Consider the following 14,984-nt stretch of genomic DNA (forward strand, 5'->3'; position numbering starts at 1 on the left):
CGACTCCAAATTTCCTTGTCCTTCCAGCTCAAGAAGCCAGAGAAGATCTTCTCACCCCAGGGTCTATAACAATCCCCCAGACAGATTCAGATTGCTTTGCTTGGGTTGTATACTTGCCCGGGAGGGGGGGAGGGGGGGAGAGGCAGAACCGCATAATAGATAGTTCAAGATACTTCAGATACTACCAGAACTACTTCAGGTTTGGGAGGTAGTTTTCCAAGGAGAAGCGTGGAGTGTTCCTACCAAAAGGAGAGAGAAGAAATATTGGGCAAGTACATAGATGATAGATAGATAGATAGATAGATAGATAGATAGATAGATAGACACATACATACATACATACATACATATTCATTATCCCTGGCTTCATTCAGCACAGTTGTCTGCCCCCATGTAATTGAATCAGAAATTCTGCTCTACATGAATTTGTTAACGAGCTTCAATTCCTGAAAGAAGAGGAAAGGCACTAACACAGATTGAAAGTCTACTCTGCTCTAGACCAAGTTCCAGACATTTTCACCTTTAGAACAACACTGGTGAATAATTATCCCCCTTTTACAGAGAAAGTAACCGACTCAGGTGGGCTCTTTCTGTGCCTCTGATCAAATAGCCTGAAACTGGCATAACTTACATTCAGGTCGGTTCTGCCTGATTCATTCTACAACTAAAGTGCTGTGCCCTTTTCAGCAACCCTGAAGTCAAGAAGGTATTGCCAAAAGTTTTTAGGCAGACGGTGGACACAACCATATTTGGATGCCTGTGTTGATAAATCGATCAGCCAGTAAATATTTGTGAGGTTTGCGGTCACTACTGTGAGCTTCAGTCTTACAGGTAAAGATAAGACAAATGGCCCAGTCCCTGCCTCCAAAGTTGTTACAACAAAGTTGGCAGAACAAAACAAATATGCTTTCAAGAAAACTTCAGAACTAAGTTTTATGGTATTTATAACATACTGTTCAGTGAGATTCGTCTTCCGCAGGATTCGTGCTCAGAGTCTGTGGTCCCCTTCAGACTGCAAGCTCCATGACGTTGCCACTTCATCGTGATCATAGTCATTCGACAAATACTGGTTTCCTGATGACTAATGCAGACTAAGGTCATACATGGGAGGGTTCACAGAAAGAATATGTCTTGAGTTGTGCTTACAAAATAGGTAAGCTGGGGAAAGAAAAAAAAAGGGAAGGAAAATAGGTAATTAGTAGGCATTCTATGCACGTGGAAGGAATGGCTGGAGAAACAAAAATAATGTGAGAATAAGCAAAGCGATGGTAGGGGATGTGGTGTGAACAGGGACAAGTGAAGAAACAGTCCAGGACGGATAGCCCAAAACCAGGGTTAACTCACAGTTTTCAGCAGCCACTGTCAAACTTCCCAAAATCTCGGGGGGCCGCAGTTTCTTTATTTGCAAAATGAGGAGGATGGAGTTTATAATTCTTAGCCTTTCTGTCCCTCCATCTAATCCAGAGAATTACAAACTTGCTAATGATGGGATTCACCCAAGAAAAGGACATGTTCAGAATACTGAATATAGGTCTAGGTACCTATATTATCATAAAAGTTCCACAGGTGATCAGCCCGTTTTGAGGGTCGTTCCTTCAGTGAAAGAGGGTGGATATAACTAACAAAAAGGAAAAATAGCTTCCCAATTGGAAAATTCAGAAGTTTCTATGAGAAATTTGGTGGGAAAGGCTAAGTAGAAGAATATTGAGAGGGCTTGAGAGTCAAAAGGGTTTTCCACCTTCCTGAAGCAAGGAGGCATTGTGCCCCAGAGTGAAAATTGTGCAATTTTGTGAGTTGATGTGACAGGCTTGGGCTGTCACCTCTTTGAGCCACTCTCTCAGGTCTGGAGACAGTTGACTGGTTCCCACTGAGGCCCTCTCTTCAAGAAAGCCCTAAGTCCTTTTTCTTTCTTCTGCAGGTTCACTCTAGGACACGTGCTGAAGTGTGTGAGAACACGCATTTTGCACTGAGTACTGGGCAGGGGTTCTCGGAGCCCAGTCAGTGCCTCTCACCTGCGGGGCCTGCACTTTGAGAACCCTGGGGCACTTGGGAAGAAAGGCCCCCTAAGCAAAAGCAAACAGCCATCTCTGTGTCTGGTCGAGGCATTGCCTTACCAAAGGTGACTTCCGGGGGATCTTAAGTCAGTTTGAAAAAATAGCCACTTGGACTTCTCGCCCCAAGAGTTGGGAAGGCAGCATTGCAGCACTTGTTCATAAGCCGTATTTATTTAGCCATTAACCTGGCACTTTGATTTTAGGGCAAAAGCGAGCTACACTGTGTGCCCTGAGGTAAAGATCAAAAAGGCCACCCATCGTTCGCCCGGGGAATGCCTGCCTCCTTACCCTGATAACTTTAACTATTTTTCTGGATTGAATTTTAGTCTTTTTTTTTTTTTTTTTTTTTTTAATCACTCCATGTATTCCATCCATTATTAGAAGTGGTCTTTGAGAAAGTGTGCAGCATCCTTCGGTCCCTGAGCATCTGTGTCCCTCAGGCAGGTCCCTTTCTGTTCTGGGATCCGGGTCACCGAGACGCATAAGGGAATGAAGGTGGGGGTCCCCTGGCCCTCACACGGTGCAGAGAGCCAGAATGCGCCCCGCGGCGGCCAAGCCCCAGCGCCGAGAACTCGCCTGCACCTCGCGCCGCCAGCTGCCTCCCGGCCCGGGATCGGGAAAGGAGGGAGGGGGCCGGAGGAGGGAAAGGGAGGCCGGGCGGGGGGTGCCTGGGAAGCCGGGCTGCGCTGACGTCACTGGGCGCGCAATTCGGCCCGGAGCGCTTTAAAAAACAAGCGTGCGAGCGGAGATGCTGCTCCACACAGAGCAGGCCGCCTGCAGCAGCAACGCTCTCTGCCCCTGCAGCGGCTGCAGCCAGGGCCGCTCCGGAGGCCCGCGTGGCGGCAGCGGGCACGGCCCGGCCCCGCCGCGCTTCTCCTCGGCGCCCCCGCCGTGGGGCAGGAGCGCGGCGCCCCGCGCTGCGGGCGCCCTCCGAGCCGCAGAGGCCGGCGGCACCCCGGACGCTGCCCTCCCCCCGCGCCCCGCTCGCGGCCCCCCGCCCGGGCACCATGGACACCTCCCGGGTCGGCGTGCTCCTGTCCTTGCCGGTCCTGCTGCAGCTGGCGGCCGGGGGCGGCTCGCCGAGGCCGGGCGCGCTGCTGCGGGGGTGCCCCGCGCACTGTCAGTGCGAGCCCGACGGCAGGATGCTGCTCAGGGTGGACTGCTCCGACCTGGGGCTCTCGGAGCTGCCTTCCAACCTCAGCGTCTTCACCTCCTACCTGTAAGTGCGCCCCCCTCGGCTCCGGGAAGGGGGCAATTAGGGGAAGGGAAGCTAGCCCCAGACCGGCCCGGGGGTCTGGAGGGGGTGGACTGGTTTGCAGAGGGCATCTTGGACAGACGTGTTTGGGCCCCCTGGGAAATGCACGTGTCTCGGGAGAGCACGCGCGCACTTTCTAAGGGCCCGCGGAGAAACTGCTTCGGGTGCAAGCCCCGAAAAGCGCCAGTGCTCGCAGCTTCCCGGTCCAGCTCCAGGCAGGTCGTAGGTCGAAGTCTTCCCGGTGCAGGCATTTGCCTGCTCCGTGGGCATTTGCGCCCCTGAGCCTGGAACCTAAGGACGGGCTACCCAGTTGATCGCTGCCCCAACCTCCCCTCCGCGCCCAGCCGCGTTCCACCAAGACCTGTAAAAAGTTTCCCCAAAGGAGAACTCCAGCTTGCCCACCCCCAAAAGAACTTGCTGTGCATCCCTTGCATGGGCGTGTGATGGAAACTTTTTTTCTTCCTTTCTTCTTCCTTTCTTTCTCTTTTTTCTTTCTCTCTCTCTCTCCTTTTTTTTTTTTTTTTTTTTTAATGAAGTGATTAAAATGTGGCAACCACAAACCCTGATTAGAGCTGCCAGAACGTTATCTTCACCTTTGGCTGCCTGAGCCGCCCTTTGAAGTGCCCGCGGCCACGGTGTAATCTTTAACCATCTCCTCCTCCCCGGGAGGAAAAGGGAAGTGGGCTGAAGGCGGCGGGGAGGGTAAACAGCGACGCCGACACCCCGGAGGAGACCCGAAGCTCTCGATCATCCTTCGGGGCTCCTCCCACCCCTCCGCCCCCCCACCACAGCCTCCGAAGCCCCAACCGCGAAGACCAGGCAGCGGCTCAGTCCGTAACTTTGTCTCTGGAAAACCTAGGCCCGAAGGGTAACAGGTGGTTGGGTTAGATGAAGTGACCCAGGAGGAACCCGATTCTCGGAAACCAAGGCGACAACTCCCCTCAAATCCGTGGAGCATATGAGGCTCGGTTCCTTCGGGCAGAGAGACTAGGGTCGGGCCACCCTGGAAAAAAGGGTACTCGTGGTCTCAAGGTGACACGTTTAGGTTTTAATTCGAATCACTGCGGTGAGCCCACCCCAAGCCCACGCAATCCTGGTTTCGGCTTCTCTGATGTACCTTGGCAGGGGCGAGTTGGGATGTTTGTGAACTCGTTCTTTCCTGTGTTTAGTTGTTTTCTGGAGAAAAGAAACATGAAGAGGCTTGCACAACGCCATCCACTAGATAGTGATTCTTTTGCTAGAGACAGAATGAGAAAGAAAGAAAAAAATTTTTTTGATTTGCTTTAATATTTCATTGAAAAGAAATACTGGAGGTTAGTATTAGCAAATGGCAGTCTCCTTCTTATCTGACCATAAAACTATTTGGGGTGCTTTTCTTTACTTGAGAGGATTATAAAATTATTTGTTCTGACCGTTCTCTAAGAATTCACATTTACAGCTGCCTGTACTACGAAGTGAAATGCTCATCCCCAGTCTCTGGTTTAAATGCTAAACTCATTGTTTCAAGAATCCCGTGGTCTTCTGTATAGTGAATTTTTGAGAGCAGTTTGGCAACTACCCTTAAGAGCCTGGAACTCTTCTTCCCCATCACCCTGAGGAAATTGATTATATGCAAGAGAGGTGTGCAATCCCCCCCCCCCCCAAACACTTAACTATTTAAATCATGCACTTGTTATAAAGCATGTTTAAGAATACAGAAAATAAATTTGTGAGTAGCGTCAGGATGCTTTTTTCTCCCACTTGAAAGAATGAACATTTGTTCTGTTACTAAAAGTTGGTACCAAATGCTGTTTCAAATTATTTCCCACATACCTCAAATGCATTTAACTGTGTCCTCCATGTGTCAGATCGTCCTGCCACTGTTCCTTATCTATCTATCATTATAGATAGCCCCTTGGAGTTAAGATACCATTAGGAAGTTAATTGTCATCCTTTTGTCCTGCCGTTTGATGATAGCCTGCACTCCGGCCTAAGGGGAAATTTTCTCAGTGCCCTATGAAATATTCATCTCAAAGTGTCTGAAAAGTGTCACAGAGAATGTTAAATACTTGCTTCTCGTGGCTAACATCTCAGGCAAAAGCAGGGCTAAATGTAGAAATAAGTCCTGACATAAGTATCCAAAGTGATGTTCTTCATAACGTGTGATTTCAGAATTTGGTCTCCTTTAGCAGACAAAATGTCAGGAGCCACGGGATGCCTTTTCTTTGTGAGTTGAGGGGTTTAGGGGTTTTTTTGGGTTTTGTTTTTACAACTACAGGAACTCTGTGCAGACGTTAAGGGCAGATGGTGCCCTCTTTTGGTTACACCTAGAATTATCTGACCCATTTCTGCCTTCACTTACACACTCATAGCCTAAAAGAGAAATTTCTATTTACTCATATTCAAATAAATAAGCGTGTATTGTAGTGGTTTGCTTATTTTAAGAAATAATTTCCCTCTGCTCTTGAAAGAGACCACTGAGTTATAGTCCCTTAACCACTGGGGCCCCGTGGTAATTAAGCTTTGGCGAGAACATGGAAGTATGCCAGGACTGATGTGGGTAAAAAGCCAGACTACTGTCTTCTGTTGTTTGTAGCAGGTTATCACCATTTATTTGAGTCGAAATATTATCTCTTAATCTTCCTCCCCTCCCCACAAAAGAACAAGCATTTAATTTTCTTCAAACAGATTGATGATGGCAAGTTGCAGCTGTAAACATTTGGCAAATGGACTTGCCATAATCTGATAACTGGCCAGTTAGACTCATAGGTAAAGAAAGTTTCCTAAATCTCTTCACATAAGGCAAGAGCTATTTATGTCCAGTTTTATAATCTTTTTCCCCCCGAAAATCTCAGTCTTAAGCCACTCTAAACATTAATATTAATTCTATTTTCTTACTGCACTGCATTCCCCAGTAGATCTTTAATGGGACCACCGAACATGGTGGAAACACTGGAAAATCTCAATCTTAATCTCTCTCTCTCTCTCCTTCCTTGTCTCTCTCTCTCTCTCTCTCTTTCTCATTATCTCTTTCTCTCTCTCTCTTCCAATTGTGTTGGGCTCTGATGACACAAAATAATAAATAGGCTAATAAAGCTCACTCTAAATAAAATAAGGAAAACACTAGGGTTGAGACATAAAAGCAGGCAATAATTGTTTACAATGTTTAATACAACTCAATCTACCAGTAGTGATCTGTCAGAAATAAAGTAGCTCTAGCATATAATCTTATTATAGGGAAACTATTTTAATGCGTGAAATGTGGACATTTTTTGCTAATTGGGTCTTAAAAGCAAGTTCGCCTATGCTACTTAGATGTGTCTTTCATCCAGTTAGTGTGGCATCCAGATAGATAACTAAATCCGTATGAACATCCTAATATAGTTTAGTATAGAAAATATACTTTTCTTTATTGATCTAGAACAGCCATTTTATTTTTAAATGAAAACTGAGTTTTTCCCTGCTGTTGCTTAAAGACATGAACATTTCATTCACAAGCAAATTCATGTCACATGAACTAAAGGAACGGGGAGAATGAATTGTGTTTTTTTTTTTTTAATTTTTGTATAATTTGCTTACTTTTCCATATGTAACTTTATAACAAAATTTAATTTTACACATAGTTAGCAAAACTGGAATTAATAAAAGCTGATCAAAAACCTCAATTATAACTAATTAAGTATGGCCCTGGTGTCATACATATGTTTTAAGCATTTAAGATGCAGTTTCAAAATTAAAGAATATTTTTAGAATCTTCTTTGAAATGGCTTAATATATTTCTGCTTCTCTTCAAGCAAAGAAAAATATTTTAAATCAAGGAAAATGTTTGTAGTTTAGAAATGGTTACAAAAGTCTTTAACTCTTTTAACAGTCTTAATATTTAGATCAGTTGCAAAATTTATACAGTTTGCTCTACAGACTGCTTTCAGAATTCGTTGAAAATATAATGATGTCAATAACTTTTTTCATTTTAGAGAAGTTCTTTATTTTTCCCCAGGATTCCTAGCATTGTTTTAGTAGTGTTTTTGTTACGGGGGCAATTACTGAAACTAATTGACTAAATTATTCTGAGTGATTTTTTTAAATACTGGTTCTGATTCAAACAATTTTGTGGTGTAGCCTTAAAATAAATATTTTATTGAATATGATCTACATGTGCATGGCAGAGTTTGTGTGACAAAAATGAATTTTTACATATAAGAAATACGATCTTCAATCAGATCCTTAATCTTTTTTCTCTTTATGCGTTTTCTTCAAAGTAAAGGAGTTCTGAGAGCAATCACAAACGAATTAGAAGATGGAATTAAAAAGGAAAACCTTTGTAGTTCAATAAAATTGTGTTTTGATAATGGAACCATTCCCACTCGGATGTGTTTAAAGAAGTTAAGAAAGTCTAAGTTGGTCTATGGTTTCTCATAGTTAACTTCTTATCTGAACTATCTGATTTTTTTTTTCATTTTCAAGACATGTAAGTGTCAAAGGCATAGAAATAGTATCCATGTAAGCAATTAACCCAATAAAGCTGTCACATAATTAAAGACATTGCAGTATATTTGTAATTCTATAACTGATACCTCATATCTACCTACCTTAGTAAAGCATTTTTTATATTTTTTCTATTAAACTCATAGATTTAAGTCATTTTAGCTATAAATTGAAGTATGTTTCTAATTAACCCAAATCATATGCCATAAGATGGAAATGAAAAACAGTAGTGAACTCTGCGTTGAGCAATTTTGTGAAGTCATTTTTTGTTTTTGTTCAGTTATTTATATAAATTCAGAATACTGTCAAATGGCACATTTCCTTGTAAACACCCCAGAAGCGGACATTTCTGGTAAATTGAATTCTTCATGAGGAGGCAAATTCCTTCCTTTGAGATTCAGCGTCTTCACTCCTGTTGCAATGTTTTCCTTTATAGAATCTCATTTTATAGTAGAAACATGAATCAGACTGGCATCAGAGCCACCACTGACACACCACGTACCAAAGAAAACAAGCTGATTATCTAGTCCTGTTGCTCTTTGTGATGCATCTTAGCAGAATTTCAGTTGTTAACTGTACCCGTGCAGTTCTAACGTACTGCAACTCTTTTATTCCCATTGTCTGTCAGCTTCAACCCACAGTTTTATTCCCTCGTTACATATAAGACACCAACTACACTCTCGGTTGCACCCAAGGAACTCATTTTCTATGGGAAAGGGAGAGATTTCATAGGCTACAGGCAGAATTTTTCATAATTCAAAATTAATTTTGTTCTCCAGGGACAGGAAGCAAGGCCCATTCTTGAAATCCCTGGCATTTTCCCCTACCTTCCCCAGGTAATTTTTTGTATTACCTTGAAGCCAATGGAAATGCCTTATTTGAAACTGGTAGGTAGAAGAACAGTAGTCATTTGATTTCAAGAGATAGTATTATATTATCTAGTGGCAATGCTAAAAGACTGTTACCAGGGTATTGGCATTGGTAGGAGAGCTGTATAAAAGATGCTTCATAAGCTGGACTCCTTCCTCATACCTTCCTATCGTTAGTACCTCCATTCTTAATGTTGAAGTCTGGGATTGGAGAAGCAGAAGTTTACTGTGAAAGGATGCAGAGGAACCAGCCATGTCCTTGAAACCATCTTCCTTATGGTCAGGTGGAAGAACACTCTAGGATGTGATGATGAGTTCTATTTCCTTCAGGATTTACTGTCCTCACTAGACTGTGAGCCCCTACAGGGTAGGAAAGTTCCCACCTTATAACCCGAGTGCTCACACCAGTGCCTGACATTTAAGGGATGTTCTGGAAATATTTACAGTGGTGAACTGAACAGAATTGGCTGAACCAGCTGCTGAAATCCCAGCAGCTAAAATCAGTCAGAGAACAACTACTTGTCTGCAAGTAACACTACAGAAGGCTCTCTGCAATTATGGCCCAGCCCCACTTGAAAGACAAATTGTATTCAGCTTCAATGATGCAATGAGCTGTTTAACAAACACACAATAATTTACATATCAAAATTACTTTATTATAATAACAGCTGACATTTATATTGTTCCTCCTGAGTACTAGGCATTATGCTAAGTACTTCACTCATTCAAATGCCCCACAAACACACTGTGACACAGGTACTCTCATCATCCCTAACTTGTGGGCCTATCTGCTTATTGCAAAAATGTTTACATGGTTCAACATGTTTTGGGCCCTCTCTGAACTTATCTTCAGGACCAGTTTTGCCAGAAACACAAGAAAACCAGCCTTCTAATTCTAGTTATGCCTCACAGTAATTGTAATTGGTGCTGAAATATTTCAGCATGTTTTTTTTTTTTCAGGAACACAATTTATGAAGCTCTAATAACAGAAACATTCCTTCAAGGAATGGGGCTATGCAGCTTTTAATTTTCAATAAAATGAGAATAACATTATACAGCTTAGGGCCAATATTTTAAGTTTAGTAGGTATCTTTTCATATGTCCATTTTATTACTACCACGGAAACCATTTTTCTTATCTCCAAGTCAAAGATAAATTGTGGTAGCTGCCCAAGTATCATAAAGAGTGATCAATTAACTAATAAACTTCCAAGTCAAAAATAAAACTTTTTTTTCTCTATGACCAGATCTATGTGTCAAATAAAATAGCTGAATTCTTTGGAACTATTTCTCAATTCTGAGAGACATGAACTTTCTTAATAGGCAAATTTTATGTGAGTTCATTTTCACCTTTAAAACTGATGAGATGAATTGCTATCATAAAAGGTTTCCATACATCATTTGATTCAGAATAGAAATTATGTCAAAGTTTTACCTACTTTATCTACTATCTGTAAACTATGCATGGCTTAACAGTTTGGCCAGTGATGCAGAAGTCTTTCTGTGTAAATTAGAAATCTGGGTAAATCAGAGAAAACTTCCCTCCTTCCAACAAAGAGAAACTCTTCCTAAACTATCCATTCTGTTTCTTCAGTCTTCCATTTCATTTGCTGCTGTAAACCTGATGTGTGTTAATCATTTATTGTATTACAAAGTCAACATGAAAAACCAATAGTTGCCAATTAAATGAATTACAGATTATATTCAGTATAGAGAGAACCTCATCAAGTAAGAATTGATGTTTAGAAAGTGTACGATACATTGGGGTATAATCTCTAAAATCTCCTAAAACGCCCCTCTCAAGTCTAGTTTCCTGTTAACATTAATAATTGAAAATTATGCAGCAGTAATTTTCAAGTATCTCATTTTTAATGTATACACATTTTTTTTTTCTGTGTTCATTTTACCCTCCTTGCCTTCAGAAGGAGTTTGGTTTCATCTTCTGAAGACGACTGTGGTTGTCAAGGGGGAAGAAAGCAATCTCTGTCACGCACACACACACAACACCAACATGCCAATAAGAAGCGGTTCCCTTTGTGCCACTTGCCTGGTGGAAGGGATACGTAACATGGACATGGCATGACAGTGGAAAGCCGACTCGTTCAAGGGGAGAGATGAGGAGCTGGCTGTGTGGAGGCACCTTCAGTTTAGTTCAGAAGCTGAAATGCAGAAGACAATGGTCCTGGCAAAGGGAGCCCAACTCCAGCTGAGAACGCGTGCACTGAGCTGACCTTCCTCGTCAGCCTGCCAGCTGAGATTAAGCTTTCCTCAAGTGGTCCCTTGTTAGCCCAGCCTTTTCCCCAGCGTTGCTCATCTTTCACAACTGGAAGCCAAGGGTTTCAAACTGTTACTCAATTTTGCAGCCAAATTCCTTTATTTCCTCCTTCCTCCTCCTCTTCTCCCTCACACACTCACACACACACACACACACACACACACTGTGATGGCTAACCTTACGTTCGTGCCTTCCTTTCCAAAGTCTACACTCAGAAAAGAACATAAGAATTTTTATGTTTCACTAAAAAACTGGTAAATATTTTTGTACTTCTTTTTTTCTTGAAACCTTGATTAAGTAGAACAGGGACCTCTACAAAAGATGTCTATTTGCAAAAATAACCTGACTTTGATCAAAAAACCCGCAAAAGTGTACTTCTCAGGAAAGTAGAAAACCACACATGATCTCAAGTGGAAAAAATATAAAGTATTTGCTGAATTTTTAACCTTAGTACATAACAAAGATATTATTTTAAAGTTGGTTGGTTAATGTGGGCTGTGTTAGAAATTTCATTGTGTTGTGTTTGGGTTTACCCAATGTTATTTTAATGAGTTTATTGGTTCAACACACAAAACACCACATGGAGCTTGAAGTTTTCAGGTTATAAATTTTCTTGTGAGGCACTTACTTGAAGGAACTCTGTTACATAATCAATTGGTCTTTAAATCTATCAGCACAAAATAACCTCTCACTTTTTGTATACATATACAGTGAAGATGATTTGGTTATAAAAACCAAATAAAAATTTCCATGGAAGGAGTTACATTCCTTGGTCATCTATTTTGTATATACATATATTGAGACTTCTGTAATAAACATTTATTTCACAATGTTTGATGAATGAATCTACAGAATGAGTTTGGAGTCTTCTAATTAAGACTGAAATAAGAAATCTTCTTCCTTATTTCCTCTTCAAATTTCCTGTCCCGAAGGGACCCTTAGCAGACATGTCTGCATTTGGCCGTAGACCTACCCTATAATTGTTACAGTGTCAATTGCCCAACAGAGTAAAGCCTAGGAAAAAGTGCCAAGAGAGGTGGAAAGACTACATGAGGAAACCTGCTACCCAAGAAACAGTACAGGCAGAAAGGAGAGACTGTGAGGCCACCAGGAGGCACAGGACACAGGTGGTCCACTTCTCCTGTGTCTCTCTCTTTATCCTTCTCCATCCCCTGCTTGCAGATAGTATCAGAGGACTGGAAGCATGCATTTTCCTTATCTCAAACCCTCCCCCCACCCTCACCACTTCCCCCACCCAGGGCTCCAAACAACAAGATGAAGGGAAGTTTAGAAAGAAGAGTCTTCGGGATTAAAGTATCAACTCTAAGTGCACCGAAATTGGGGTGTTTGATTTTAACTTGGGGGAAGCCGCATCACCATCCCCGGGTGGGAGGCCTTCACTCACAGCAGCCCCCTCTCCTCGGCAGCTGTTGTTCTCGAGGGGGGGGGGGGGGGGGCTCAGTGCAATGGAGGAAGTTCAAGATCTTTTTTCATTAAGTCTTCAAGCTCGGGTAGCAAAAGGAAATCCTAGTTAAACCAGATTCTCCCAGGGTGTAAGTATATCTCATTTGAAGATCTCAAAAGTTTGAGCAACATGATTAACCAACAGCAAGTTTCGACCTTCCGCCTTACAGCTGCTGGCCATCCAGTGTAAAGTCCACTTCCCCAGGGTCTTATAATTGTGAGAAGTGTTAGGTGGATATGGACTGGTTCCGAATGACTATTAGATAGTAATTTGAAGCCCTCTTTGCCTTAGCTGTAGAAACTCCTCAGAACATAGTTGATTGTATATTGGGAAAGAAAGGCTAATTTTGATAGATTTATGTTAATTACAGTAAAACCAATTCAGAGCTTGAGCTAATAGCCAACTACATGTAGAGTAAGTTCTACTATAAAGAACTAAGGATAATCTTTTATGCACAAATTACCAGAAGGACTAAGCTGTATACCCAAGTTCACATTACACAGTACAAAACTGAAATTTAATCATGACTGCTAGAGCATTACCCTAATTGCCCAAATAAACAGAATTAAAATCGGTGTCAGAGGTTTCTGATGAGGCAAAAACTGTCTCTACTCATGGGATTTAGGATGTAAAGGATCTTGGAGGTCACCTAATCCAACACCTTCATTTCACAGATGATGAAATGCATGCTCATAAGAAGTAAATGACATTCCCAAAAGCCACGTGGCTGGCAAACATGGAATTGGAACCCAGGGCTCCTGAAAACCCCAGTTGAGTGTTCCTTCTTGTCACTTTTTTGTTCCAACACCAGATACTCAAGTGAATTCTGAAATTCCCGGTTACTTTTCTAGATGTGGCCACATACCCCGTTGCTTATGTATGCTGTATACATAAATTTTTCTGTCTGAATTTTAACCTTTTCATCTTTTGGGGGCCCATTGCAGATACAGATTAAGTGTTTATCAGCTAAAAATCTGCAAAACCGAAAGAAATAATCAGATTTAGTTTGAGGAATAAATAAATAATTTCCCACATTTCTGATCATAGTAGTTAAACATGTGTTTATTATCATTTGAATTTCATCTGTGACTTTAATTTGACCAAGTTTAGGTTGTCTTCATGTCTCTTGTATGCACTCCCGTTCTCATCTAGCACTGAAATTGCTTTAGTTCAAGCTCTTCTTGCTGTTTGCCTGGATCACTGCAGCAGTCTCCCACCTTGGTTTACATAGACCCTCAAGACACACACATTCTCTACCACCACACTAGTTTGTCCAAGATGCAATTCTGGTCGTGTCTCTCTTGTATTCAGTCTTCCAGTGGTTCCTGTGATTTCATGAGGAAGTTTAATATCTCAGTTAACCCACAGAGTAAGCTTCTCTTGGCTCATTCCTCACCCACAAACCTGCTGCCAGTTCCACTCCCTAGCCCCTTCTGTTCTCTTCTCTCCAGCCACATCAAGCTACACCTACAACTTCCATGTTTCATTCCTCTAGAGGACCAGTCACGTGTGTGGGCATCTGTTTGGAATGCTTTTCTTTTTTTTCATTTTGCTGACTTCTATGAGTCTTTCCACACTGAGTTCAACCATCACCTCCTCTGGAAAGCCTCCAGTGACCCACCACTCCAGAAACCTATACCTGATGCTTCCACATTTTGATGAGCTCACCTCAGTCATAGAACTCACCACACTTGATTACCATACTTGATCTGCTTGTCTGTTTTTGTTACTGGACTATGTATATCCCTTGAATTGTAGATTTTCTTGGACCAAAGAAGAAAGAGTCTTCCTGGGACTTAGATCAGAACACAGAATCCCTGTGTATTCATTGTGTTTTTCAATTTCTGCATTTTGTGATGCTTTGCTCTCTTGGGGACTTGCTGACCCAGGAGATACTGCCTCTCTCAGGGCTATCTAAATTCCCAGAGATATCCATGACTCCCATGCAAGTGTGCCTTTCACATGCAAGCCAACCAATCCAAAGCCACACCCCCACCACCTTCATTATTGGGCTCCTACAGGGCTCTTCCACTCTAGGTCAATATTGCCAATCTAATCACACAGGGCCAGGTACCAGACAGCTGCAGATGGCCCCAGCACTCCAGAACCTGCTGAAATTATTTAAAATAGGGGCGCCTGGGTGGCTCAGTCGGTTGGGCGTCCGACTTCAGCTCAGGTCACAATCTCACAGTCCGTGAGTTCGAGCCCCGCATCAGGCTCTGGGCTGATGGCTCAGAGCCTGGAGCCTGCTTCCAGTTCTGTGTCTCCCTCTCTCTCTGCCCCTCCCCCATTCATGCTCTGTCTCTCTCTGTCTCAAAAATAAATAAATGTTAAAATAGTCAATTCCTAGCCTGCTTACACCATCCGTTCCTTCACATGGAAACCACAATAAAAGTTCTTGCCCATGCTTTCTTCCTTCTTCTTCCTCCTAAATGACCCTGGTGCTCACCCATGTGGTCCTATATGGCCAGATGTGGCCCTACTCTTGGGGACTGTGAGTAACAAACTATCTTTTCATGTAACAATTGTCTCCTAATCTATTGGCCATACCATACCTAAATAACATTAAAACCTATATTTTATTTTTTTAAGTTTTTTGTTAT

General features: G+C 42.5%; 1 protein-coding gene across 3 annotated transcripts in view; it reads left to right on the forward strand.

Moving 5' to 3' along the window:
* Window positions 1–2,807: 2,807 nt before the first annotated feature.
* LGR5 (leucine rich repeat containing G protein-coupled receptor 5) overlaps window positions 2,808–14,984 on the forward strand; it is a 138,062-nt gene continuing 125,885 nt past the window's right edge. For 2 of the 3 annotated variants that reach the window (XM_045462699.1, XM_045462702.1), the window contains exon 1: window positions 2,809–3,273. In XM_045462699.1, coding sequence (XP_045318655.1) covers window positions 3,062–3,273 — 212 coding nt within the window. In that variant the 5' untranslated portion in view covers window positions 2,809–3,061. Of the gene's footprint in view, window positions 3,274–14,984 lie in introns of all 3 variants that reach the window. The other variant, XM_045462700.1, reaches the window with a different exon arrangement.

Source organism: Leopardus geoffroyi, chromosome B4, assembly GCF_018350155.1.
Source record: "Leopardus geoffroyi isolate Oge1 chromosome B4, O.geoffroyi_Oge1_pat1.0, whole genome shotgun sequence".
In the NCBI taxonomy this organism is placed as follows: Eukaryota; Metazoa; Chordata; class Mammalia; order Carnivora; family Felidae; genus Leopardus; species Leopardus geoffroyi.